Here is a 27791-nt window from a genome sequence, read left to right as displayed (position 1 = left end):
TTGCAGGAGAAGATAAAAACAATCATTCCACAAACCATTACATTGTCTCCTCAGCTCAACCAGGATCCACATGACTATTGTTCCTTTCCTGAAGAGGTGATATGCCAAGTTCCTGGAAGTCTAAGTAAGTTTAAGGCTGGGTTCACACAACCTATTTTCAGACGTAAACGAGGCGTATTATGCCTCGTTTTACGCCTGAAAATAGGGCTGCAATACGTTTGCAAACATCTGCCCATTCATTTGAATGGGTTTGCCGACGTATTGTGCAGACAACCTGTAATTTACGCGTCGTCGTTTGACAGCTGTCAAACGACGACGCGTAAATTGACTGCCTTGGCAAAGAAGTGCAGGGCACTTCTTTGCAACGTAATTTGAGCCGTTCTTCATTGAAGTCAATGAAGAGCAGCTCAAGATTTACGAGCGTCACAGATGCCTCGCATAATACGAGGAGGAGCTTTTACGGCTGAAACGAGGCAGCTGTTTTCTCCTGTCATTTCAGCCGTAAAAGCCTCTCATCGTGTGCACATACCCTAACAGTATGTAACTTAAAAAGTGGAATGAGATACAAAGAGCCGTGGATCATACGATAGATTATAATAACGGTGTATATAGTGGTGGCATGGGTTTTCGTTGTAGCGACTTCTTAGCTACAGTACGTAACCAAGATTTTTGGTTAACTTTGCCTAATAGGATTCAGTGAATATTGTTTCTCCACACAAAAATCCACAATAGGATTTAATTGTGGATTTATTTTTCCCCATTGAATTCAATTGGGAAAATCCACAACAAATCCGTGCTCATTCCGCTTCTGATATTAACATGCTGCAGATTTTAAAATCCGCACCAATTCAATTTCCGACAGAATAATAGCCCAGCATGTAGATGATACTTGTTAAAATTTCATCCACATGGCTGGTACTGTAATCTGTTATCTATTGCAGATTTTCCATGCACCAAACCGCACAGAAAATCTGCAGCATTTCCACTACATGTGAATTCAGAGTCATTGTCTTTTATCAGTAAGTTATGTATTCTCAAAGTAAAGGCCCTTTTACACTGGGCAAATATCGGGCAGACAAGCGTTTATAGCTCAAACACTCGTTCATCTACTGATCGTATAGTTTTAAAAACTGAAATATTATCATTTTAAACAGGGAGACGCGCTGCCGACATGATAATAATGTATGAGGATGAGCGATCGTAGTAACGAGCGCTCATCCCCATATGTAGCATCTTACGACAGGAGCAAACAAGCGCCGATCAACGAGCTGTCTCGTTGATCGGCGCTCGTTGCACCTGCCAATATTGGCCGGTGTAATAGGGCCTTAAGACCAAAATGTGACTGTTGTCTGAACATTGGTGTTAACTTTACTTGTCAATACTGATAAACACACCAATGCCTTTCTATATAGTTTTATTGATCGTGCCCTGCGAAAGTATTCACCCTTTTGGTGTTTTTTTGGTTTTGTTTCATTACAACCTTGAATTAAAAGGGATTTCTGGGGGGTTTTTAACATTTGGCTTACACAACATGCCTACCACTGTGCAAAATATTTTTTACTGTGACACAATAATTAAGACAAAAAATAGAGAACTTTTAAGTGCATAAGTATTCATCCAATGAAAGTCAACACTTAGTGGAGCCACATTTTGCTGCAAATACAGATGCAAGTCACTTGGATTATGTCTCTATTAGCTTAGCACGTCTAGACACCGGGACTTTTGCCCATTCTTCTAGGCAAAATTTCACCAACTACTTCAGCCACACATTCACAATAGGATTGAGGTCTGGGCTTTCACTAGGCCATTCTAAGGCTCTATTCACGCGACAGGGTCCGAGTGTCGGGTGATAAAAACGGCCGTTTTGGTCCGTTTTTCTCAGCCGTTTTTCATCCGTTTTGTTTTTGTTCCAGGCCGTGTTTCTGTTTTTAACAGCAGATTTTGACCCGTTTTGCATCCACTTTTTTCCCTGTCTGTTTTAAAAACGAATGAATTTCATGTGTAAATTTTTTGCCACACAATTCCCTCTGTAGATAATACCACACACTGCCCTCTGTCGGTAATGCCCCCTGCCCCTGTAGGTAATGCCACACAGCCCCTTGTAGGTAATGCCACACAGCCCCCTGTAGGTAATGCCACACAGCCCCTCTAGGTAGTGCCACACAGCCCCCTGTAGGTAATGCCACACAGCCCCCTGTAGGTAATGCCGCACAGTCCCCTGTAGGTAATGCCCCACAGTCCTCTGCAGGTAATGCCACACAGCCCCCTGGTAGGTAATGCCACACAGCCCCCTGTAGGTAATGCCACACAGCCCTCTGCAGGTAATGCCACACAGCCCCCTGGTAGGTAATGCCACACAGCCCCCTGGCTGGTAATGGCACCCCCTACCTTTCTGTAGATAGAGCCACCGTTCCAGGAGAAGTCCATGACTTCAATGTCCATATATGGACAGTAAAGTCAGGGACTTCTCCTGTAGCGGAAACGCCGGCCACAGCGCCGGGAATCTCGCTTCATAAGTCCCTGACGTCACTGTGTCCATATATGGACAGTAAAGTCAGGGACATCTCCTGGAGCGGAAACACCGGCCAAAGCGCCGGGGATTCCGCTTCAGAAGTCCCTGACGTCACTGTGTCCATATATGGACAGTGAAGTCAGGGACTTCTCCTGGAGTGGAAACACTGGCCACAGCGCCGGGGATCCCGCTTCAGAGGTCCCTGACGTCACTGTGTCCATATATGAACAGAAGTCAGGGACTTCTCCTGTAGTGGAAACACCTGCCACAGCGCCGGGGATTCCGCTTCAGAAGTCCCTAACGTCACTGTGTCCATATATGGACGGTGAAGTCAGGGAGTTCTCCTGGAGCGGAAACAACGGCCACAGCGGCGGGGATTCCGTTTCAGATGTCCCTGATGTCACTGTGTCCATATATGGACAGTGAAGTCAGGGACTTCTCCTGGAGCGGAAACACTGGCCACAGCTCCGGGGATTCCACTTCAGAAGTCCCTGACATCACTATGTCCATATATGGACAGTGAAGTCAGGGACTTCTCCTGGAGCGTTGCCGAAGCTGTGGCCGTGGGATTGGGGATTCCGCTCCTACAGGGAGCAAAAAAATACCCTCCTCCTCCTCACATGTGCTTCGCACTGTGAGGAGGAGGAGGAGGAGAGAGCGAGCGACGTAAGACACGGCCGTCACTCGGAACACATTCCAGTGATGGCCGTGTATTATCCGGCCCCATAGACTTTCCCAGCCCGTCAAAAAATCGGTCGTGTGAATAGCCCCATTTGGGGTCTAATGTTCCTACTGTAGGAGTGTGACAGACGTTTTTTCAACGGCCGACACACGGCCGGGAAACACTGTCGTGTGAATGGGGCCTAAGACATTTAAATGTTTACCCTTAAACCACTCCAGTGTACTTTATCAGTATGTTTATGGTCCTTGTCCTACTGGAAGGTGAACCTCGTCCCAATCTCAAATCTCTGGCAGACAAACAGGTTTTCCCTAAGAATTTACCTGTATTTACTGCCATCCATCTTTACTTCAATCCTGACCAGTTTTCCAGTCCCAGCCAATGAACAGCATCCCCACAGCTTGATGCGGCCATCACCATGTTCTTGTGGTAATGGGAAGTGTTGGTTTGTGCCACACATATCACAATAATGGACAATGATTGACAAAAAGTTACTATGATCGCTCTCCCCCTTGAATTTCCATCATATTGGCAGTGCATCTCCATGTTTACAAGTTGTGCTGCTGACAACGATAATATTTTGTGCTGCAGAAACGATTCAATTAGCCGATGTATTTGTCATGGTTTTTGCTTCATTATTTTTTTTGCATGTGTTTTTTGGGCAAAAATACTAAACATATTTTCCTGTAATTTTAATCAAAGAACACCAAAACTACCTTAAACAGTAACTAAACTTTTAGACTTGTCAGAAGTTTTGATCGGTGGGGGTCTGAGCACTATGACTCACAGATTGCTAAAACGAAGTGGCAGAAACACTCGGGTAAGTGCTGTGCCAATTCGTCTCTGATTGTCTTTTCTCGGCTTTCCTCGGAGTGGTGTACAGGCTCAATAGAAAGTCTATGAGTTTGTGCAATACTCGCTCAGCTTTCCGAGGAAAGCCGATTAAAAACAAAGCGGCAGAGCACCCACCTGAGTGCTTCTGTCACTTAATTTTAGCGATCGTGGGGGTCTTAGTGTTTGGACACCCACCGATCAAAATTTCTATGGTATTTTTGGCGTTCTTTGATTAAAATTACAAGAAAATTTGTTTATAATTTTTCCCCCAAAAAAACACATGTTAATGCAAAATAAAGCAAAAACCTAGGCAAAAACATCACTGACATTATTGTTATCTAGTATACTCGGTTGATGAAGGAAGTTGAGGCATAAGGGTATGTTCATACGCTGCAGATTTGATGTGTATCCGCCCAGCGGCGTAGCTAAAGGCTCAGGGTGTGGGACCCATAATGCAATGTCTATAGTTCAGAAAGGGTACCTGAGGCAATGTAGACAGTAGCGGTGGAGTCAGGCTAAGATGAAGTTCCGACAGTAGACACACACCCTGCGGGGTGCGACACAATAGAGACTCCAACTCTTGAAGGCACCATAGCACAGGACACAGGGTACAGGCAGCAGGAACGGGTAACACTGGGAACTGGAAAACACTAGGAGACCATTTTCAAGGACAAACTTAACCCCTTCCCTCCGCAGCCATTTTTCGGATTTTCACTTTTGTTTTTTCCTCCCGACCTTCCAAAAGCCATAACTGTTTTATTTTTTCATCAATATTGCCGTATAAGGGCTTCTTTTTTGCAGGACGAGTTGTAGATTTTCACAGCATCATTTTTTTTACCATATAATGTAGTGGGAAATGAGAAAAAAAATATTTGTGGGGTGGAATAGGAAAAATATAGCGGTTCCTCAACCTTTTGGGTGGTTTTATTTTTACGGCGTTTTCCGTACGGAAAAAATGGCATGTTAACTTTATTCTGCGGGTCAATACAATTACAGTGATACCAAATATATATAGTTTTCTTTATGTTTTACTACTTTTACAAGGAAAAAACTGATTGTTAAAAATAAAATTTTAGTTTTCTCGCCACATTCTGAGAGCCATAACGTTTTTTATTTTTCTGTCGATTTACCCGTGTGAGGGCTTATTTTTTGCGGGGCGAGCTGCAGTTTAGGTACGTGAGAATTTTTAATCACTTTTTATGTAATTTTTTGTGGGAGAAGAAGTGACCAAAAAACAGCATATATGAGGTTTTACATTTTTATTTTTTTTACGCGGTTCACCATGCGGACTAAATAATGATATATTGTAATAGTTCAGACTTTTACAGACGCGTCGATACCAGTTATGTTAACTTTTTATTTTTTTTACATTTTGCTTCAAGGGAAAATTGGAAAAGGGTTTTTTTTTTGAGCTTTTAATTTATTTCTTTTTTTGTATTTGTTAAAAAAAACTTTATTTGACTGTTTCTTACTTTTTTTACTTGTCCCCCTAGGGGACTTTAACCAGCGATCGTTAGATTACTTGCACGATATACTGCAATACTAATGTATTGCAGTATTTAGCGATTCTGACAGTCTCCTATGAAGCCCTTATAAGAGTACAAAGATCGCGGACCCGGGGCGACTTCGTCAGACTCCCAGGCAGCCGTGCCGTGCCAACCAACGGGGGGGGGGGCGTAGGGACGTTACAGGGGGTCACCCCACTGTTTTTTAGTAATTTAAATTCCACATTCGCTATTGAACATGGCATTTAACTGGTTAAACAAGTGCGATCACGCTTGAACGGGATCCCGCTCGTTACCCGCAAGTGTAACACACAGCCGACACACTCGCTCTATGGAGTGGTCTAAGCCCGTGAGCCCGCTCCATATAGCCCCACCAGGCGTGCACAGTATATATACGGCGGATGTCAGGAAGGGGTTAAGGTAACACAACAATGCTCAGGCAAGGGTCGAGAGGGCAGAGCCCCTTTTATAGTCCCAAAGCATTCTGGGCTAATTGCAGTATTCTGCAACTGTGCGCGTACTGGCCCTTTAAGGCCGTGAACGCGCGGGCGTGCGCGCCCTTCGGGAGACAGTGTCCGGACTACTCGCTCGTCCATGACCGCGGACATCAGAGGGTGAGTCAGGATGATGGTCCGCAGCCATAGATGTTACAGTATCCCCCCTCTTACACCTCCTCTTACGCCCCCTCTTCTTGGGGCCAGAGCGGGAGAGAAACTTCTTCAGGGAGGAGGAGCATTGATGTTCTCCTCTGGCTCCCAGGACCTCTCCTCTGGATCAAATCCTCTCCAATCCACCAAATAAAACGTTCTTCCTCCTCCTACTCTCTTGGTGTCCAAGATCTCCCTCACCGCGAATGTCCCTGACGAGTCGCCAAGAGCCACTGCGGAACTAGGAGTCCTGTAGTAGCGGTTCAGGACCACAGGCTTCAGCAAGGAGATGTGGAAGGAGTTTGGGATCTTGAGGGTGGGAGGCAGACGAAGCTTGTAAGAGACAGGATTTATTTGCAGCAGAATCTCGAGGGGTCCGAGGAACCTGGGAGCAAACTTGCAAGATGGCACCCTTTTAGTCGGATATTCTTGGAAGACAGCCAGACCTTGGTACCTGGAAGAAACTGGGGAGGTTCTCATCTTCTAGTGTCTGCCTTTCTCTTCATGCGGTCGACCGCCAGCAGAATAGAAGATCGGGTCTGATGCCATATCTGCAGAGGGTCCCTGAAAGTAGAGTCAGCTGCAGGCACCTGGGACATAGTGGAAACAGGAAGAGGTATTCGTGGGTGTTGGCCATAGACAATGAAGAATGGGCTGGAGGTGGTGGACACACTAGTATGGTTTTTATTAAGAGAACTCAGCCCAAGGAAGTAGCTGCACCCAGTCATCATGCTGCCTGGAGATAAAGTGCCGTAGATAGTTCTCCATAATCTGATTAACCCTCTCGACTTGACCATTGGACTGGGGATGGTAGGCCGAGGAGAAGTCCAACTGTACACCGAGGAGACCGCAGAGTGCTCTCCAGAACTTTGAGTTGAACTGAACCTCTCGATCCGAGACAATATGCAGAGGCATGCCGTGCAGACGGAAGATGTGTTGGAAGAAGAGGCCGGCCAGTCGGGAAGCAGAAGGCAGACCAGTCAGTGGAACAAATTGAGCCATTTTGGAGAATCGATCCACCACCACCCAGACCACACTACATCCAGCAGAGAGAGGCAGATCTGTGACAAAGTCCATTGCAATTTGTTGCCAGGGGGCATCGGGCACAGGAAGTGGCTGGAGCAGACCAGCTGGTCTGGAGTGGGCAACTTTATTTGCTGCACATGCCGTGCAGGAAGAGACAAAATCTGCGACGTCTTTGGGCAGCGTGGGCCACCAGAACTGACGTGGCAATTAGGTCTCATCAGGACGATGAAGGATTGATGCTGACGTGAAGGCCTTCTTTAAGCTCTTGAATGCGGTCTCTGCTTTTGGAGTCCACACCTTGGCATTCATGCCCTTTTTGGTGAGGGTAGGGATTGGAGCTGTCAGTGAGGAGAAGTTGGGAATGAATAGCCGGCGTCTCCCAGGAGGGAGTTGCTGCCGGGAACTCGCTCGTCCATTGCCGCGGCCGTCAGAGGTTGTCAGGATGACGGTCCGCGGCCATAGATCTTACAGTATCCCCCCTCTTACGCCCCCTCTTCTTGGGGCCAGAGACGGAGAGAAACTTCTTCACGAGGGCAGGAGCATTGATGTTCTCAGGAAAATGGTCTGCAGCCATAGACGTTACAGTCAGCTTGGGCCCCCTTACCCTACCCAACACCCCAAGACCTCTGCATGCACTTATGCCCAGCTGCCTTGCCCAACAGCCCCCATCGATACCCACACAATATAATGCCCCCAATAGCCGGCCCACACAGTATAATGCTCCCCATAGCTGCCCCCATACAGTATAATGCTCCCTGTAGCTGCCCCCATACAGTATAATACCCCCATAGCTACCCCCATACAGTATAATACCCCCATAGCTGCCCTCATACAGTATAATGCCCCCCATAGCTGCCCCACACACAGTATAAAGCCCCGATAGCTGCCCCCACACAGTATAAGGCTTCCCATAGTTGCCCCCATACAATATAATGCCCCCGATAGTTGCCTCCATACAGTATAATGCCCCCATAACTGCCTACGTAGTATAATGCCCCCATTGCAGACCCCATAAAGTATAATTTCCCTCATAACTGCCCAACACAGTATAATGCCCTCATAGCTGCTCCACACAGTATAATACCCCGATTGCAGACCCCACACATTATTTATGCTCCCCATAGTTTCCCCCATACAGTATAATGCCGCCATACAGTATAATGCCCCTCATAACTGCCCAATACAGTATAATGCCCCCCATAGCTGCCCCCCACACATTATAATGCCCCCATAGCTGCCCCATGAGTGACTCGGCCCAGACAGGCACGATGACATCACTAAATCGTGCCTGTCTGCGCTGAGCCGCAAGTGGCTCACGGCACAGTTAATGCTGGAGCAAGGAGCCGTCAACTCCTTGCTTTCTCATTAAATTTAACTGTATCTGAGGACGCATATACAGTTGGAACTGGGACCTCGGTGAGTAGGTCACAACCCCCCGGTTGCAATGTTTTGTATCATGCAGTTTGCGGTGGGGAGAGGAGAGGGGGGCCCTGTAATTTAAAGCCCCACCCTCTCCTCTCTCCACCGCAAACACAGACAGCACAATAAAACACACATACATTACGGCCCCCTCTGCAGCTCACCTGCAGTCTTCCGTGCTCTTCCACACCGGCTCTTCCACACTGGTTGGAACGCCCCTCACGTGACGTCATGGTCACATGGTACACGTCTAAAGGAGCCCTGCCAGTAACCAGGAAGTTCCGGCGTCACGGCACATATAGAATTAGCATTAGCGCACTATGGGCCCCCCTGGTTTAGGGGACCGGTCGCAAGTGCGACTGCTGTGACCCCTATAGCTACGCCTCTGCATCCGCTTCAATTTACTGTACAATTTGTGTAGATGGGATTTTATTTTTTTCTACAATGTTTTGGGGGAAAAGGGAAAAAGTTTTTTTTCTTTGAACTGTTAATATTTTTAATATAATTAATATATGGAAAAATGTATTTAACTTTTATTATTAGTCCCTCTAGGGGACTTCAACCAGCGATCGTTGTATCGCTTGAATGATAAACTTCCATACTATTGTATATCTCAGTATATCGCCTGAGGCAGGGTTTAATAGGATCACAAAGGTGGCAGACCTGGGGACCTTCATTAGGCCAACAGGCTGCCATGACAACCATTGACACCCTGCAATCGCATCACGGGGGGGAAGCAGGATCCTTCTTGTTGCAGTGAAGTGTCGGCTGTTTCATACAGCTGACACACGCAAGTTATTTGCGGGCTCGTGAGCCCGCTCTATACTTTCCCTCTCGGCCTCCACAGTATATATATATGGCAGATGTCGGGAAGGGGTTCAAAACCTCATTTACATGTACTGGAAAAAAAATCAACACTGAAAAACAAGTATGCTGTTGATTTTCAAATCCACAACATTCCTACGTTATGGATTATGACCGCAGATATCGTCCATTTAATGTATCAGGTGAATTCCACTGTACAATCCATTTAAGAAGTGAAAGTTTTGCTGCAAAATCACTGTGATTTCAGCTGCGGATTTGTGGCAGGATATGAGGGTGAATTTTTCCACTGCATGTGAACTCAGCCTAAGGGCTTGTCCGAACGTAGCGGAATTGCTGCTTTTTTCTCGTCCAGAATTGAGGAATGAAAAAACGCAGCAGAATACAGTAGCAGCAAAGTGGATGAGATTTAACAAATAATGAGCGGAAAAAACGCTCAGAAATGGACCTGTGGTGCAGAATTTTATTCCAGAGCATGTCAATTGTTTTTGCATAATCGCTCCGTATTTTCTCCTGGGATGACGCTTTATCCTATATGACCGCTGCTGCAGCCAATCACAGGCTGTAGCAGCGGACACATGGATGAAACGTCATCACAGGAGGCCGGCCTGGATGACGTCAGAGGGTCGGCCTCCTGGGATGACGCTTCAACCCATGTGAGCTAATTACAGGCTGCAGCAGTCTCGTGGGATGAAACTTATTTAGTATGTTTTCCATTACTTAGAGTCCATCATGTTTCACCAAATTTTCCATAAATCAAGTACAAGTGATGATACATTTTGTAAGGCCTCGTTCACATCTGCGTCGGAGGCTTTGTTAGGGGTCTCCGTCGTAGATCCGGCTGAGATCACCGGAGATCAGCATGCTGCGCTATTGTCTCTGGTAAAACCACAGACACACTGACGGAAAGCCGGCGGAACCCATTAAAGTCAATGGGTTCTGTCGGCCGCTGGCGGTTTCCGTTTTGCAACGGAAACATTGCTTCTGGCATTACAGAATGTCACAATGCAGATGTGAACATAGCCTTAGATATCTTTTATAGCAAAATGCCTCTTTCTCCACCTACACCAACTTTTCTCTTCGTCCAGCCTCTTAAAACCAATCTCTCACTTTTAATCCACTGCTAATATCCGTCGATTTTCGGCTTCACTGGGGGATCAGGCTACAACTTCTGCCCATAGAAGTCTAAGAAGAGGAGAGGGGGTGGAGGAGGGCCATAGGTTCTTAATCTCAGCCTGTGCCTAACAGGAGAGCCTGAGTAAGGCCTCATGCACACGACCATATTTTTGTCCACCCGTAAATACTGGCGTAAATACGGGTCCTTGGTCACACGTATTCGACCCGCATTGCACCAGTATTTACGGACCCGTGCCCGTAAATACGGGTCCGGTGTCACCCGTACTCCACCCGTATTTACGGGCACGTTTTTGGCTGCAAAATTGCACTGCACTAATCGGCAGCCCTTCTCTCTATCAGTGCAGGATAAAGAGAAGGGACAGCCCTTTCCGTAATAAAAGTAAAAGAAATTCATACTTACCCGGCCGTTGTCTTGGTGACGTGTCCCTCTCCTGACATCCAGTCCGACCTCCCTGGATGACGCAGCAGTCTATGTGACTGCTGCAGCCAGTGATTGGCCTGTGATTGGCTGCAGCGGTCACATGGACTGTAACGTCATCCCACGAGGCCGGACTGGAGGAAGAAGCAGGGAGTTCTGGGTAAGTATGAACGTCTCTTTTATTTTTATTTTTACAGCTTTATCTATATTCTGATCGGTAGCCACTGTCCAGGGTGCTGAAACAGTTACTGCCGATCGTTTAACTCTTTCAGCACCCTGGACAGTGACCATTTACTGAGGTCGCCTAGCAACACTCCCATAATTACGGGTGCACACACGTAGTCACCCGTAATTACGGGAGCCCCATAGACTTCTATGGGCTGCCCGTGCCGTAATTACGGCCTGAAATAGGACATGTTCTATCTTTTTCAAAGACACGGGCACCTTCCCTTAAGCATACGGGGAGGTACCCGTGGCCAATAAAAGTCTATGGGCCCGTAATTACGGCAGTTTTTATGGTCGTGTGCATGAGGCCTAAGAGAAAGGTAAAGACACACAGTTACAGTATTGGGAGTGGTTTTAGTGCCAGACTTGGCTTCTCTGTTTCTAGAGCTGCAGCTCTGTGAGAACCATGTAGCATAAGTGTGATCTCAGATGCATTTCTGCATTCTCTAGTGGTCTCTCAATCTTACTAAGCAAAGCTTAAAATATTAAATAAATTACATCAAAGTATTCCCAAGGCTATGATCATACACTGTGCTGCAGCTATTAAAACCCCAGTAAGAGGACATGGCGTGTACCCTCTGGGGTACATGTACCAGGAGTTGAGAAGCTAGGCTCTAGATGACAGCATGTAGGACATTTAGCATGGCCGGAGAGTGTTTGTATAGTGAATAAGGGTCTACACTAGGAAAGTGGACATATTTTTATTGTACCCACCCTCCTTTGTATGCCCTTCTGTTTTTGTAACTCTAGACAACTCACCATTCTAATTTTATTTCAGGAATACATCCATCTCTGTGGAGCAGGGATGATATTATTCAGTGGTTACGATGGGCAGAGGAAGAGTATTCACTAAAGAAAACAGATGACAGCAAGTTTGTAATGAATGGAAGAGCGCTGTGTATTCTTACAAAGTTTGATTTTAAAGCCCGTTCTCCTAGTTCAGGTACAGAACTTTTCACTGTTTACATTCGTAATATTCGTAATATTAATAGAGATATGCTTTTGACAATATATAATTAATTTCCTTTATGTATTAATGTGAGATTCACATTTTTATCTAGAAATCAAATAAGCTGTTATGGAATAATTTTAATTTATTCCACTTAAGCAAGAGAAAGTAGTTAAGAAATACAAAAAAAATCTCCAAATTAGTCACCCTATGCTCGTGCAGGCACTATGTATGTGCACTTTATACACAATCTAAAGTAATTATGTTACCAAGACTAAAAGTACACTTCATAGTGTGAAACATGTCCGCCTACCAGAACCCTTCATAGCTCAAGCTGGTCAAAGTTTTAATGATAATCTTCAACGATACAAAAAATTATTATGAATGTTAATGATAATCGTTATGTATATTCTACTAAAAACAATCGGCTCTGACCAATGTAAATTCCCCCCACCAGTAATTGTTCGTGCTTTAAAATTATTTGATCATATAATTTATGTTACCATCATCTGCATCTGTCAAAAATTTATATGGCCTTGTGGGAAAGTGCGCGTTCAAGCTGGATAGCGGCACAGTTACGACACTCTGAGCCGCAGTAGTTTAGTATACTTTCTACAGGGCACATATCAGGCAACTCACCTCTCCCTACACTCCTGGCGAGCAGTGGCAAAGCGGCGTCCGTTACGGCAGAAATTACGGTACTGTTTTCAGGAGAAAACAGCACCGTAATTTCAGCCATAATGGCATGTGCAGGCGTCTTTCGCTGCGCCCATTACGGACGAAATTGAAGCTGTTTTTCCATGGAGTCAATGGAAGACGGGTCCAATTACGTCTCAAGAAGTGACAGGCACTTCTTTGACGCGGGCGTCTTTTTTACGCGCCGCCTTTTGACAGCGTAAAAAAAATGACCGTCGGCACAGAACATCGTAAAACCCATTCAAATGAATGGGCAGATGTTTGTCGACGCTTTTGAGACGCATTTTCGGACGTAATTCGAGGCTAAAATGCCCGAATTACGTCCGTAAATAGGGTGTGTGAACCCAGCCGGAGTCTTTCTGGCAATACTGTCTGGCCGCTGTCATACCTTTAGAACAAAGTCTACAGGCCCCATTCAAGATGGTGCCAGCTCAACTGCCTGGAAGAGACCATACGGTCCACCCTTCAAGACTCTTCGGAGCCCAGCCACTCATTCCTAGAGGGCTCTTCTGTTAGACACAGGCAGAAATTAAGAGCCTCTGACTTTACAAATCTGCTACAGCAATCCCATGCCCTACTTGAGATGGAGCTGAACAAGACCTCAGCTAAAATTACTCATGACCTCATTAAAGAAATTAGGGAGCTGGGCACCCGAACAGATCTCCTAAAACAGTGCATGGATGAAATGGTGTGTCCCACTCCTCACTCCAGTATGACCTGCTGGAAGACCGGGATGACAACTTGCAACTCCAGAACAAGCTAGAGGATTTTGAGAATATAGCCTGCCGGGACAATGTTTGTATAAGTGAACTATCCGAGCACATCGTTGACCTGCAAGCCACAATTACGGCGCTATTGCAGGAACTTTCCCTTAAAATCTCAGCAGAGCGCCTTGAAATGGATAGGGTTCTTCAAGTCTTGATGGCTAAGTAAGTTCAGGGACCCTCCGTGACATCATCACAAAGTTACATTTCTACTGCACCAGGTAGGAATTGATGTTGGCAGCCCATACTGCCACTTCCCTGACTTTTCAAGGTCACACGTACCAACTAATTTCTGACCTGGCACCTTTTATCATAGCCAAGAAACGTGCTTTAAAGCCCTACTTAGAAATTCTGCAGAGGAAGAACATCATGTACCAATGGATTTTCCCCTTTAAATTTACATTTATCTCCAATGACAAGGTTCGCACTGTCCTTTACCTTAAAGGGGTGAAAAAATGCTTATCACAGCTTTGTTTGGAAGGCACCACATCCAGCCTATCACCTCCTCCAGATGACCTATCCCAGAGCAGACCCAGTACCTCACAGCTTACATTCCAGTACCTATCCCAGAGCAGACCAGCCCAGCACGCAGCTATAAATGCTCAACCTCATCCCAGCATGTGCCTTGACTTCTTGCTGGACTTTCCACATTGTGCAGCTAAATGTAATCAGCTACTCTAGATTAGTATCACATACAGTTTTTTGCTTCTCATTTGCAACATACGCCTCTTATGCTGTTGCTGATTGACATTACGAGTAATTTTTATTGATTTTCAGTTTTTTCCTCCCCAACCCCCTCTTTTTTTTTTTTTTTTTAGTAATTTATTCTTATTGTTATCTTTTTGCTTATACTTGCATATTGATATGTAGGCTAATACCTGTATAATGTTTTCAATGTGTTCACAGTCATTCTACATCATGATGTTTCTTTAGGCTTCTGTCCCCCTGTTCCTTTACCCCCTCCGTTGGTCACACCAGATAAACTTTATATTGCGCCCTTCAATTCTACAATTGCAGAGAGTTCTCTATTCCTCACCACTGCAGTGCAATGTCGTCCCTCTTTCACCACACTTATCTTTCACGGAAACCCTACACATGGGTCGCTGATGATCCTTTACTGATCGATAGTTTAATGCTGCTCTCCTCACGCCCTTAACTTTAGTATTGCACAGCGTGCAAGGCTAAAACTCACCGCACAAGAAATCCAAAAGATTCCATTATTACCATATTATCCATGTTGATGTGGTTTGCTTACAAGAGACTCATTTCTCCACATCCTCTCGCGCCTAACCATATAGTCCATGCAGTACCTGGCTATTCCCCTACCTGTTTTAGAGGCTGTACTTCCACTTGTGATGTTCTGTATACCTGGAGGACTTGGAGGACTAGGAGGACTTGCACCACAGTAGCAAATTTTAGTACCAAGATATACTACCTCATTTGTACTGTGACAGGCTAATATTTGAGAAAAATTCCCTTTGGGAAGTCCTTCTCAATAAAAATATTAAAGGGGATTCCTATGCTAAGCAGAAGCTTGCCGGCATCCTATTTGTAGCCACAAAGCAGATGATAGCAAGCTCCTGAAAGCAACCTGTCCTCTTCTTATGAGAGATTTGTTCTCGAATGCAATATTACATGATTAACTCCTTATTGACCGGCCTATTTTAGACCTTAATGACCAAACTATTTTTTAAGTTTTTACATCGTCTCATTCAAAGAGCTATAACTTTTTTTATTTTTGCATAGCTGTCTAAGGTCTAAGGCCTTGTTTTTTGCGGGACAAATAGTAATTTTTAATAGCACCTTTTTGGGGTACATAGAATTTAAGGCAGGATTCAAAGAAAACAGCAATTTTTGCATTGTTTTTTTATTTAATTTTTTGGGAGGTTCACTGTGCGGGTTAAATGATGTAATAACTTTATAGTTGGGGTTGTTACGGACGGGGCGATACCAAATATGTGTAACTTTTTTTACTTTATTTTGTTTTTTAATAATAAAGCATTTTGTAAGGGGAATAAGTGGGTTTTTAATTTTTTTCTTCACTTTTTTGTTTTTACTTTTTATTAAACTTTTTTTTACTTTTTTACTAGTCCCACTAGGGGACTTCACTATGCGATCCTTCGATCACATTTATAATACACTGCAATACTTCTGTATTGCAGTGTATTATGCCTGTCCGTGTAAAACGGACAGGCATCTGCTAGGCCGTGCCTCTGGCATGACCTAACAGGCATATACTACATGCAGACCTGGGGGCCCTTATTAGGCCCCTCGGCTGCCATAGAAGACACCAGCACTCTGCGATCACACTCAGGGTGCCGGTGGGATGAGAGCTCCCTCCCTCCCTCTCTTCAAAACCACTCAGTCACCCTACTACAGTCCTTCCTGAAGATATAGGACCCATAAATAGCCTACATGTCCCCTCCTTGAGAGGCCTAAATTATCTCTCACCCCTAGGAGTCCCATTAATCACCCTACCGGATCATGACTCTCCTTTAGACCGAGCATATTTTGATAACTTGCCCACCGATACCCTCCCCTAGCCCTGTCTGTCCTTGTTCCGCTTTCTTGTTATCTGTGGGCCACCAGTTCCAGTTTTACTATGTCTCCACTTGTGTAGCAATTGTCTTTTGTCTTCTACGTATATGCAATGCAGTTACGATCTTCTGTAACAAAAGAGATGCCACTTTGTATTTGCTTGTATTAATGTTGTTTATTTAGAAATGTAATAAAAACAATGTTTTAAAAAAGGCATAATGTCTCCCATGATACAAAAAGATATTCCTGGTAAATATATATTTGTGTATGTTCCTTTTCCAATTAACATACTCACAAAAGCATTTGGAATACTTATCGTATCGGAAAATAATTCAATTTATAGCTCGTTTTACTTCTTCCTACATTCTCATTGTCTTCTGTCAGAGGTATGTTGAGTTGTGAAGATACACTCACAAAACAGCAGTATATCTACCAATAAACTAAATGGGTGACATTAGTCAGGTATGCCATTACATTATGACTGGCTTCTGACTACTTATGTCCAAACATTTAAAATCCATTGAGATAGCAGGAAAAGGTAGATGACAAAATTCTAAGACTGTTTAAAGCCTTAACAGAACAGGGCAGATCCTTATATTTAGCTTGTATATTCTCTGTGCATTGCATAACTACCAGTGATTTAATAGCTTTAATTTGGTGAACCTCAAAAACTTTGTAAGCGGTTCTCATAGGCAGGAAGGTATAATAAGAGCATGGCCTCAAATTTCTCTACCGCCATCATGGAAATATTCGGAGCTATGACTATAACGCTAGATTCACACGAGAGTAGGATATCTCGAACGTGAAAAACTGCCATTTTTCACGACCGGGGTGCATCTGTGCTGCACCCCTGTGGGACGCGTTATCACGCATCCCCCATAGACTAGAGCCTATGGAGGGATTCGTGAAGCACAAAAAAATTGGACATGTCCTATTTTTCATGGACCCTTCACAAGCTCTGTTGAAACAACGGTCGTGTGAACGGCCCCATTGAATTACATAGGTTTGTTTAGACGGCCGCCACACTGACTTATTCAACGTTCATGTGAATAAGGCCTAAAGTGTCTAAATGGCTTAGAAATTACAAAGCATGTCAAGATTTATTAAGTAATGTCTGGTATGGTGGCACAACACATATATAGGTGGTCCACCTTAAGATTTAAAACATTTAAAGTTGTGACACAAAGAGGATTGGAGGTCAGAGGGCTACATCTGGCTGAGTAGGTCTGATCTCGAACTATAAGAGACGTTGACATAACAGGAGTAATGTAGCTGTGGGTGCAGAGGTTGCAGTTGCAGCCAAGCAATGGTGCTATATCTACGTAAGATACTTCTACAGAATTATATCAATTACGTGATATTTGGAAGTGCCAGATTTTGCATCTGGGCTCAACAGGGTTTTCCAACAATCGAAAGACTCCCTAAAGCAGACTAAAATTGTTTGATGACATTTTAACCATGGTGACGTCATTATGGACGACATGTCAATGTGCTAGGACATAAACATTGGAGTAGTTGGGAATAACAAGGATAAATGTTGGAAAACCTCTTTCATGCTACGTTTCTGTATCACATATTTAATCATGTACTTTGGACTGTAAAAAAGACAGTAACACAAGCTAATACCTTTCTTCTTTTTTACAGGTGATGTTTTGTTTGAATTACTACAATGCATTAAGAATCACAGACAGGGGTTAGTAAGGTATTCTTTTTTCAGCCAGTGTATAAGAAAAAGTCACCATCCGCATCTACAGAGCTGCATAAATACAAGTGAGATATTCATTGTACACTGTATCTGTGTACTGGCTGTATGCTCATATGTACTTATTATATTGTACTTATTATATTTATATTCATAAATTAATTTGTGTCAATTCTTAGAGTGTCGCTGTTTCTGGAAAATAGGCAGACCCTTTTTTCTAATTTTGGACAACTCGTTTAAGCTGGCCATTTTCAGCAGATCACATGCATTTTAACTAAATAAATTACATCAGTTAAATGGATTTCATTGTTTATTTATCTTCTGGCATCCCAGTTAGGGCAGATTCAGACGAACGTTGCGTTTATGCGCGCGCCAAAAACGCGGCGTTTTGCGCGCGCAAAAACCACTTGACAGCTGCGTGTGTCATCCGTGTATGATGCGCGGCTGCGTGATTTTCGCGCAGCCGCCATCATAGAGATGAGGCTAGTCGACGCCCGTCACTGTCCAAGGTGCTGAAAGAGCTAACTGATCGGCAGTAACTCTTTCAGCACCCTCGACAGTGAATGCCGAACACAATATCGAGAAACCTGTTAAAAAAAAAGAAAAAGTTCGTACTTACCGAGAACTTCCCTTCTGGCCGTTGCCTCTCTTGACATCGGGCCCCACCTCCCTGGATGGCGCGGCAGTCCATGTGACCGCTGCAGCCTGTGCTTGGCCTGTGATTGGCTGGAGCTGTCACTTGGACTGAATTGTCATCCCGGGAGGTCAGACTGGAGGAAGAAGCCGGGAGTTATCGGTAAGTCAGAAGTTCGTTTTTTTTTTACAGGTTCATGTATATTGGGATCGGAAATCACTGTCCATGGTGCTGAAACAGTTTAACTCTTTCAGCACCCTGGACAGTGACTGTCTCCTGACGTCGCGTACTGGAATTTTTTTTGCCGGGTTCGGCCAAAACGAGTTCGGCCGAACCCGGTGAAGTTCGGTTCGCTCATCTCAAAGACACTCCGTTTGGATGTTTGGAAACAGAAAAGCACGTGGTGCTTTTCTGTTTACATTCATCCTTTTGACAGCTGGTGCGCTGTTTCAGTCGGTTCGCACGGAAGTGCTTCCGTGCGACCTGCGTGGTTTTCACGCACCCATTGACTTCATGGGGTGCGTGATGCGCGAAATACGCGGAGATATTGAGCATGTCGCGCTTTTTGCGCAGCTGACAAACGCTGCGCAAAAAGCACGGACTCTCTGTACTGCCCCATAGACTTCTATTGGTCTGTGCGTGGCGCGTGAAAACCACGCGTCCCGCACGGACCCAATACACGCTCGTGTGAATCCCCCCTTAGAGAAATTACCCACTTCTGTACCCATTTGTCTCTGATTAGCATCTTGCTTGAGTATTTGCATAGTTCAGAATATCTGAGCACATATAGGGTCAGTTCACACGTTGCGTAAATACTGCAGTTTTTCCGCAAAGGAATTCGGAGGTAAAACCCGCAACAAATAGCAGTTGCGTTTTTTTGCGTCGGAATCACAGAGATTCCGCTGCAAAGAACTCAACTCACGATTTTAAAAAAAAATCTTATACTTACCCAGAAGTCTGTGTTTCTTCCTCCAGGCCAGCCTCGTGTGATGCCGTTTCAACCCATATGACCGGTGCAGCAAATCACAGGCTGTAGCGGCGGTCACATGGGAAAAAAACAGCATGCTCTTTCTTGCCGCGGTTACGCCTCTCACCTCACATTGAAATCAATAGGAGGCAGAGAAAGCGTTTTTCACTGCATTTTTTGCCATCAGCGCTCAATGGCCGTGGCGAAAAACGCAGCGTAACACGCCACGAAGATTGCGGCAAGAAATTACAGACAGGTCAAAATCAGGAATTTTGAGGCAGATTTTTCTGCCTGTAAAAACAATACGTGTGAACAGGGCCTTAGACATTTTCATTCCAGGATTTCATCAGTGTAACGTTTTGTATGTTATAAATGTCAAGCCAGGAGTACAGATGATGCAATCTTTAGAAATTATTTTGTTTTTCCAGAGTGTCCAAGTTGTTTAGAAAATAAAAAAAAAAGGGGTTGGTGACCCTGGTTACAATATATACTTCTGGATATGTGTTACCTGTTAGTATTACCTTTTAATATTCTGCTGCTACTATTAATTGTAATTCAATATTTAGACCAATTGATAGATATCTGAAGTTAGTATCAAATACAATAAAAACATTGGTAAGTCTTATGTGTCTAGTTGAAGTTAGACAACCAAATGTAAAATATGATGTTTTCACTGAAAGTACATTCTTATCAACATTTAAATCGCAAATTACAGGGCACTTAAAGCTCTACCCATCCTGCCTGGGAACACTACCAAAATCGTTAACCGCCCCAAAAAATCTTCAGGAAAACCCCTTTAAATGCAGATTAGAATAAACCTTGTCCCCTTTATGGTCCGGTTTGCAGGACAGTCCCACAAAAATAAGGACATTTAGCAAGTATGCAAATAAAATCTCTATAGTTATTTTAGGCAATGAAGGTGTCTGTGATATGAGTCTCAACTTCCATATAAGTATTATTAAAGAGGAAAATAAAAAAGAGTAATTAAAAGCTATGGGTGATACATGATTATTGCTTGAACTCCAATATACAAATATGAATAAATATTGCATAAAAACAACCTAATCATATATTGACTTGTGTGTTTAGAAACAGAGAATTCTCAATTATCTGCAAAACCAGCTACAGAGGATAATGTCCAAGATGTACCTCTCAATCTTTTCTGAAGGACACAAGGAACACAAAATAATGAAAGCTCTGCAGAACACATTGACTATATGGATAGAAAAATAAAGGGTAAATCTGAAAATAGAGAATGTCAAAAACGTTTTAAAATAGCTCAAAGCAGTCAATGGAAGATGTGGAGAGGCTTCAAGTAGGTCATTACTGAAATTAATGTCAGGAAGTCTCAAAACAAGTCTTCCTATGATACTTTATCTTACATATGTCCAGTTCTGATAATCTCCAGAAACATTTAATCACTTTATTTTTTACTAGTCATAACTGTATACTGACACAAATTCCTTTTTTCTAATCTGTTTTTATTTTCTGATTGTTTATATTTTTATTTTCTGTACATGATTATGGGGGTGAGTTCCTGCTCTGAGCTGTGAACAGCATTTTAGAGATTTGCTTTACAGCAGCCACATAGAAAACCCAGTCAGAAAACCACTCATTGACTTCTATGGAAGAGTGTTGTGGGCATGCTCTGTGTGCAGAGTTCATGTGCAGGGAGGGAAAAAGGTTAGGAGGATTGTAATCCTGCCTGTGAAAAGTGATCTCTGCAGAACAAGAAGTGTTAGCCTATTGTGAGGCTCAGTGGTCAGCGTGAGAACTGCAAGATCAATATTTTTTTTCGATACTGATAGTAATAGATTGTTTTATGGAAAATGATAAAACAAAAATGTAAGGGATTAGCTTTTTTACCCTTATTATTGAGACTGTTCCTGTTATTTCCACCCTTGTTATTGTGTGCGTGTAGCCTAGTGTTTAGAGGTTAAACTCTAACATTAACTATCGCCACTACATGTCATAGCAGACACCAGGAGGAAGTGAGATAAGGGAACTGGTTGCAGGAAGTAGAGTCGGTGTGTGTGTGTGTGTGTGTGTGTGTGTGTGTGTGACTGAGAGCTCGTGGAGGGTTAGAGGAACTGCTGAGCTTATTTTACGACAGCAGGCCACACCCAGCTAGCGTGAGATTTGCCGGTAGGCTGGAGAAATTCAGTGAGAGCCATTGCTATTTGACCAGCCGTGGCTGTGCCCAAAAGCATGCTGAACCTAGAGTGAGAGACTGGCCAACTGTTGATTGTAACTGTTCAGAGTGATTCCTTAAAGCCTCAGACTTGGACTAAAGACTGTGTGTGCCACTTCATGACGTGGGAACTGTACTCATGTATTGTCCGGAGAAATGTGGGCAGTTGGAATCACCTTATAGGTAGTGTCGTAACGGCTATGAGAACCTACTGAGTTGCATGGCGTTCTCAATACTACATAACTGGTACAACCGCATGCTGGTGCATAGGCGAGATAGGCTGTGGCAAAGAGTGACCTCACAGAGAACGACAGTGGCACGGCAGAACAGGCTAAGAGACAACAGTTACTTTGGCGCAACTCAATTTGGTGGGACATCAGGCATACTTGTTAGGTTCACCGGCCTCGGTAAGGACGGCACTGAAGAAAATCAAATTGCTTGAAGTGCCCGTATTCTCAAGTCATACTGCGAGAATTTTATAAATCTATTGATCTGCAACAATTTGTGATTCATTCGAAAACACTGTTTACACACCACCATGTTTGACACAAAAACTTGATTTAAACAATAGGTCATTTTGTCATGATACATTTTCTTTATATGTATATTTTTGAATTATAATATTATTATTTTCTAAGCCTTACTTTATAATCTCTGGACCATAGACAATTATGGCATATCCCCAGGATATGCCATGATGATCTAATAGGTATAAGTTTCACCCCAGCAAACCCCACTTATCTTAAGAACATGTAAAGAATGAATGGAGTGGCACTGCAAATGCGTGGCTCTCTCCACTTAGCAAACTTGGTAGCCGTCTCACCAGGCAGTATGTGTGTCGAGGAACCCCTATTATCAATATAGGTGGGGGTCCCAGAGGTGGGACTTGCACCTATCAGATATTTATGGCATGTATCTGTTAAACATCAATTCAAATTTAATTCCTAATTTGTGGTTTTCAATTACAAAAATACATTATTAACCACATATAGACCATTGTCAGTAAAATATATTATGGTGTCTGTAGTAAACTGATTAAAGTAATAGTCTGTAATTGTGAATCCAGGTTGCAGGATCTTGTGGGATTATTTGCACAAGCTCCTTGAGGACAAGCGCTATGAATCATCCATACGGTGGGAAGATAAAGAACTGAAAATCTTTAGGATAGTGGATCCAAACAAGCTCGCCGCATTCTGGGGAAATCATAAGGTAGTTTCCATATAATGTATTACCAACATAAAAATAAATGTAAACACAACCAGGCAATAATTACTTAATAATGTTTACTGGTAGGTTAAGTTGTTTAACAAGATGGAAACAAAGGGAGTTTTCAGCATTTGAACTGTTATGGTGCGTGAATTATGTGGAGAATTCTAAAGTACAATAAATTCCTGGCAACTGTGATATTTGGGACAGTGAGGGTACGAAATTTAGGAATCCTCCTGACAATGTCTGAAGTGCAGACAATCATTTGCATTGGCTGGCTTCTAAATCTGATTTTATGTATTGCCTCAAGGGGACTCCAATAACACTTACTGCAATTGTGCGTGTACACAAAGTCAGGGCAACCACTGGCGTCAGCTGCTTACTACAAAAATTATTGTCTGGTATATAGACAAAATGTAGATGGAAACCCGACGGCACTCATTAAGTCAATGGGTCCAGTCTGGCGCTGTTGGTTTCCATCAGGCAACAGATTAGGCGCTTCCTGTATTCTTATTGTTCTGCTCCTTTAATCGAGCTGAACAACGGAACACGGAACGCATATGTGAACAGAGCCATACTGACTAACCGTTACAGGCAGTCTGTACACTATAGAGGTTAGAAATGACACCCGAAACACAATACAGGGTCTTAAATAGTGTTCTGGGCACATGCCATCACATGCTGTGAATTTTTTTTTGCTGATATCGCTACTTTCATTTGCAATTTGCTGCCAGTAATACAGAGATTGTTTGGTGAACCTCTTAAACTGCTTAATTTTGCTTAGAATCTCGCATTTAGGCTGGATTCACACGACCATGTTACGTCCATAATGGACGGAACGTATTTTGGCCGGAAGTCCCGGACCGAACACAGTGCAGGGAGCCGGGCTCCTAGCATCATAGTTATGTACGACGCTAGGAGTCCCTGCCCCGCTGCAGGACAACTGTCCCGTACTGTAATCATGTTTTCAGTACAGGACAGTTGTCCTTCAGTGAGACAGGGACTCCTTACATCGTACATAACTATGATGCTAGGAGCCCGGCTCCCTGCACTGTGTTCAGTCCGGGACTTGCGGACGAAATACGTTCCGTCCATTACGGACGTAATGTGCTCGTGTGAATCTAGCCTAAGTGTATCCATTCGCTTATCTCTACCTAACAATAGTTGCATAGTACATAGCAACAACACTGCAGCAGTACAAAGACTGCATTCATCAAAGCCATAAAATGCATGAAATAGGACCGGCAGTTTAAAAAAATTGCAATCTGCCTAAAAAATGTGCAGTTTATAAAAACATTCCCCTCTATGTAAAATCTGTATGCCGAAAAGCATTCAGAGACTTAGATACAAGAATGTACTCTTCATGTGATATTAATTGTGGTATAGAAGTCAGAACATCACCTAACGTCAGGAACTGAACTTCCTGGATTTGAACTCTGGACTCTCCATTCTTGCTTTACAGCATCCACCGGTCTGCTACAGAGATCCTTGCTTGTTCTATCCTTGTTCCAGCCATGTGTTTGCTGATCTTGGTGATTTGTTATGGATTGCACCTGCTATGTGGCCAATCACAGTATTTGCTGCCCTATATTTACCCACAACTTTGTACTTCCTGTGCCTGATTATTTTGGCTTGCCAGTAATCCAGCTACTGTGCGTTTAACGTCCATTGTTTTCCTGTGTACTGAACTCTGCATACGTTTAGCTACAGCTGATCTCTCGCCCCTGTGTACCGAACTCTGCGTACAAATGACCGTGGCTTATCCCTCTGTCGATTGTACTACTTCCAGGGGCGTAGCTAAAGGCTCATGGGCCCGGGTGCAAAAATTCAGCTTGGGCCCCCCTACCCCTCCCCAACACCACCATCATCAGACCCCTGCGCGTGCCTGTGCCCAAACGCCTTGCCCAACAGCCCCCATAGTATAATGCTCCCATAGCTACCCCCACACAATATAATGCTCTCATAGCTACCCCCACACAATATAATGTCCCATAACGTATAATGCCCCCCCATAACAGCCCCATACTGTATAATGCTCCCCATATCAGCCCTCACAGTATAATGCCCCACATAGCTGCCCCGATACATTATAGTGCCGCCCATATCAGCCCCCATGCAGTATAATGACCCCCATGTCAGCTCCCCATAAAGTATAATGCCCCACATATCAGCTCCCCATACAGTAAAATGCCCCCATACCAGCTCTCCATACAGTACAATGCCCCCCATATGAGCTTCCCATACAGTATAATGCCCCCCCATATGAACTCCCCATACAGTATAATGCCCCCCATATGAGCTCCCCATACAGTATAATGCTCCTCTATATCTGCTCCCATACAGTATAATGCCTCTCATATCAGCTCCCCATACAGTATAATGCCCCCCATATCAGCCCCCATACAGTAAAATGCCCCCATATGAGCTCCCCATACAGTATAATTCCCCCATATGAGCTTCCCATACAGTATAATGCCCCCCATATGAGCTCCCCATACAGTATAATGCCCCCATATCTGCTCCCCATACAGTAAAATGTCCCCCACATGAGCTCCCCATACAGTATAATGCCCCCATATGAGCTTCCCATACATTATAATGCCCCCCATATAAGCTCCCCATACAGTATAATGCCGCCATATGAGCTACCCATACAGTATAATGCCCCCCATATCAGCCCCCCATACAGTATAATTCCCCCATATCAGCCCCCATGCAGTATAATACCCCCCATATCAGCCCCCACACAGTATAATTCCCCCATATCAGCTCCCATGCAGTATAATGCCCCCCCATCTTATCAGCACCCATGCCATATCAGCCCCCATGCAGTATAATGCTCCCCCCTGCAATATCAGCCCCCCCGCATCCTTCGCCTCCTCCGGTGTGTGCTATGAGTGACTCAGTGCAGACAGGCGCGATAATGTCGCTACATCTCGCCAGCCTGCGTCGAGCAGCTCAGGGGACAGTAAGTGCTGGATCAAGGAGACGTCAGCTCCTTGCTCCAGCATTGAATGGAACCAGGACCTCGGTGAGTGACTCGCGACCCCCCGGAGGTCTTCACACGAATCCCAAAGGGGACGCGACTCACAGTGTGTAATGTATTATGTTGTATTGTGCAGTTTGCGGTGGAGAGAGGAGGGGGGCTGTCATTTAATGGGCCCCCCTCTCCACGCAAACAGCACAATACAACACAATACATTACAAGGCAACACAATACATTACAATACATTACATTACAATACATTACAAGCTAACACAATACAACACAACACAATACGTTACAATACAGACTCTGCAGCTCACCTGGAGGCCTCCGCACCGGCTCTTCCACTGCACTGGCTGGAAGACGTGTCACGTGACAACACGGTCACATGGTACATTAAGTGTACCATGTGACCGTAACCAGGAAGTACCGGCTTCACGGCACAGAAAATTAATTTAACAAGCATGCTGTATGGCAACGGAGGCCCGTGGGCCCCCCAGGCTTAGGGGCCCGATCGCAACTGTGACCGCTGCGACCCCTATAGCTACGCCACTGACTACTTCATCTGTAGCCTAGCCGTCATTTGGAGACTATCCTGGGGACTGGGCCCTGGGAATCCTAACCCAATTATGGCTATTCCATATTCCAGCTTGCTGCATGTCACAAAACAACGCTCAGTCCGTACTTACCTGGGAAGATGGTTTCAGAGACGGGGCAGGAGCTCCCTCTAGTGGCTGGAATGCGAGGATACATGCCGGAGCTCCCTCTAGTGGCTGGAATGCAAAATACAATCTAGAACTCCCTCTAGTGGCTAGTACATGGCATTTTAGCAAACCGAATAAAAACCCGAATAATACTAGTGGTCCTAGTGACTAATTACAACTAAACCAGAACAAGAAACAAGTCACGACCAGGTGTTTGAAAAAATACAAAAAATCTTTATTAAAGTAAATTAGACACATGAAGAAAACGTATAACACTTAGACATACTAAAATGCCATGGACCCTTGAACACAAACGGAATCCGAACGTAAAAGCAGCATGGCCCCCCAGATGTAAAAATGGTCTGACACAACCTATAAATGGCTAAAGTGCATAAATATATATTAATGAGCAGGTACTAGGCATGGTACGCTTTTGCACAGATGAACACATAAGTAAGTGTAGAGAATATATATAAGGTACAATCTTAAGTAAAAATGACATGTAAAGTAATATACCTACACCTGCGTATAAGAGGATAAATAGGAGATCAAGACCAGGAGGGCGACCTCTGCTTAACCCAACGCGCGTTTCGCTGGTGCTTCGTCAGGGGTTGATGTCCAAATGCCCCAATTGCCCCTAGATATACCTTCCACAATAATGTTTTACCGGTAAAATCACAGCTGTTTCCTATCGGGTGGTTAGGTGTTCAGCGTCGGTCATCAGTGACAGACGGCGATACATCCCGCCCACCCACGATAGCGTCCTATCGTGTAGTCATATCTCAAAGCAGTCCTCCTCCCAGAACCTCCTCCATCGGCATAACCACACCAGGCGGGCGGGGGAATGAAATCAGCCCGCCCGCTCGATGCGGAGCCGCCGAAGGTCAGAAGCAGGGATAAAGGGAAGAATGAAATTAAAAAATTAGTAGCAATCCAGTTTTGGCCCAAGGTAGAACTATCTATCCTGATCGTTAAGGTGACAAAAATGAGTTAAAAGAGGCCAGCCGATCTCATTGAACAGCAGCAGCGGGACAAAGCGTCCCGTTGCTAGGTGACAGTCCAGCGTGAGAGCAGCAGTTGCTGTTAAACACGCTGGAGAGCATAGTAGAGCATTAAGAGCCGAGGTCGCTGTCCAACGTGCTGAAATGCTCAGCACAGCCGTCAAAGCTAAATAACCGAGAGAGTTAGAGCAGTCACTGTCCAAGGTGCTGATGCTGACTATCCAAGTCC

The 27791-nt window shown here is 44.3% G+C and overlaps 1 protein-coding gene across 2 annotated transcripts in view; it reads left to right on the top strand.

Moving 5' to 3' along the window:
• The window catches only part of LOC142741302 (transcription factor ETV7-like), a 108791-nt gene that overhangs the window by 19270 nt on the left and 61730 nt on the right, over positions 1-27791 (top strand). Inside the window, exons 2-6 of one of the 2 annotated variants that reach the window (XM_075850684.1) lie at positions 7-124; positions 12003-12167; positions 17816-17941; positions 20564-20710; positions 22732-22874. In XM_075850684.1, coding sequence (XP_075706799.1) covers positions 20692-20710; positions 22732-22874 — 162 coding nt within the window. In that variant the 5' untranslated portion in view covers positions 7-124; positions 12003-12167; positions 17816-17941; positions 20564-20691. The remainder of the gene's footprint in view (positions 1-6; positions 125-12002; positions 12168-17815; positions 17942-20563; positions 20711-22731; positions 22875-27791) is intronic. The other variant, XM_075850685.1, reaches the window with a different exon arrangement.

Source organism: Rhinoderma darwinii, chromosome 2, assembly GCF_050947455.1.
Source record: "Rhinoderma darwinii isolate aRhiDar2 chromosome 2, aRhiDar2.hap1, whole genome shotgun sequence".
Classification (NCBI taxonomy): Eukaryota; Metazoa; Chordata; class Amphibia; order Anura; family Rhinodermatidae; genus Rhinoderma; species Rhinoderma darwinii.
The sequence above is the reverse complement of the archived record's forward strand: the minus strand, read 5'-3'. Positions and strand labels throughout refer to the sequence as shown.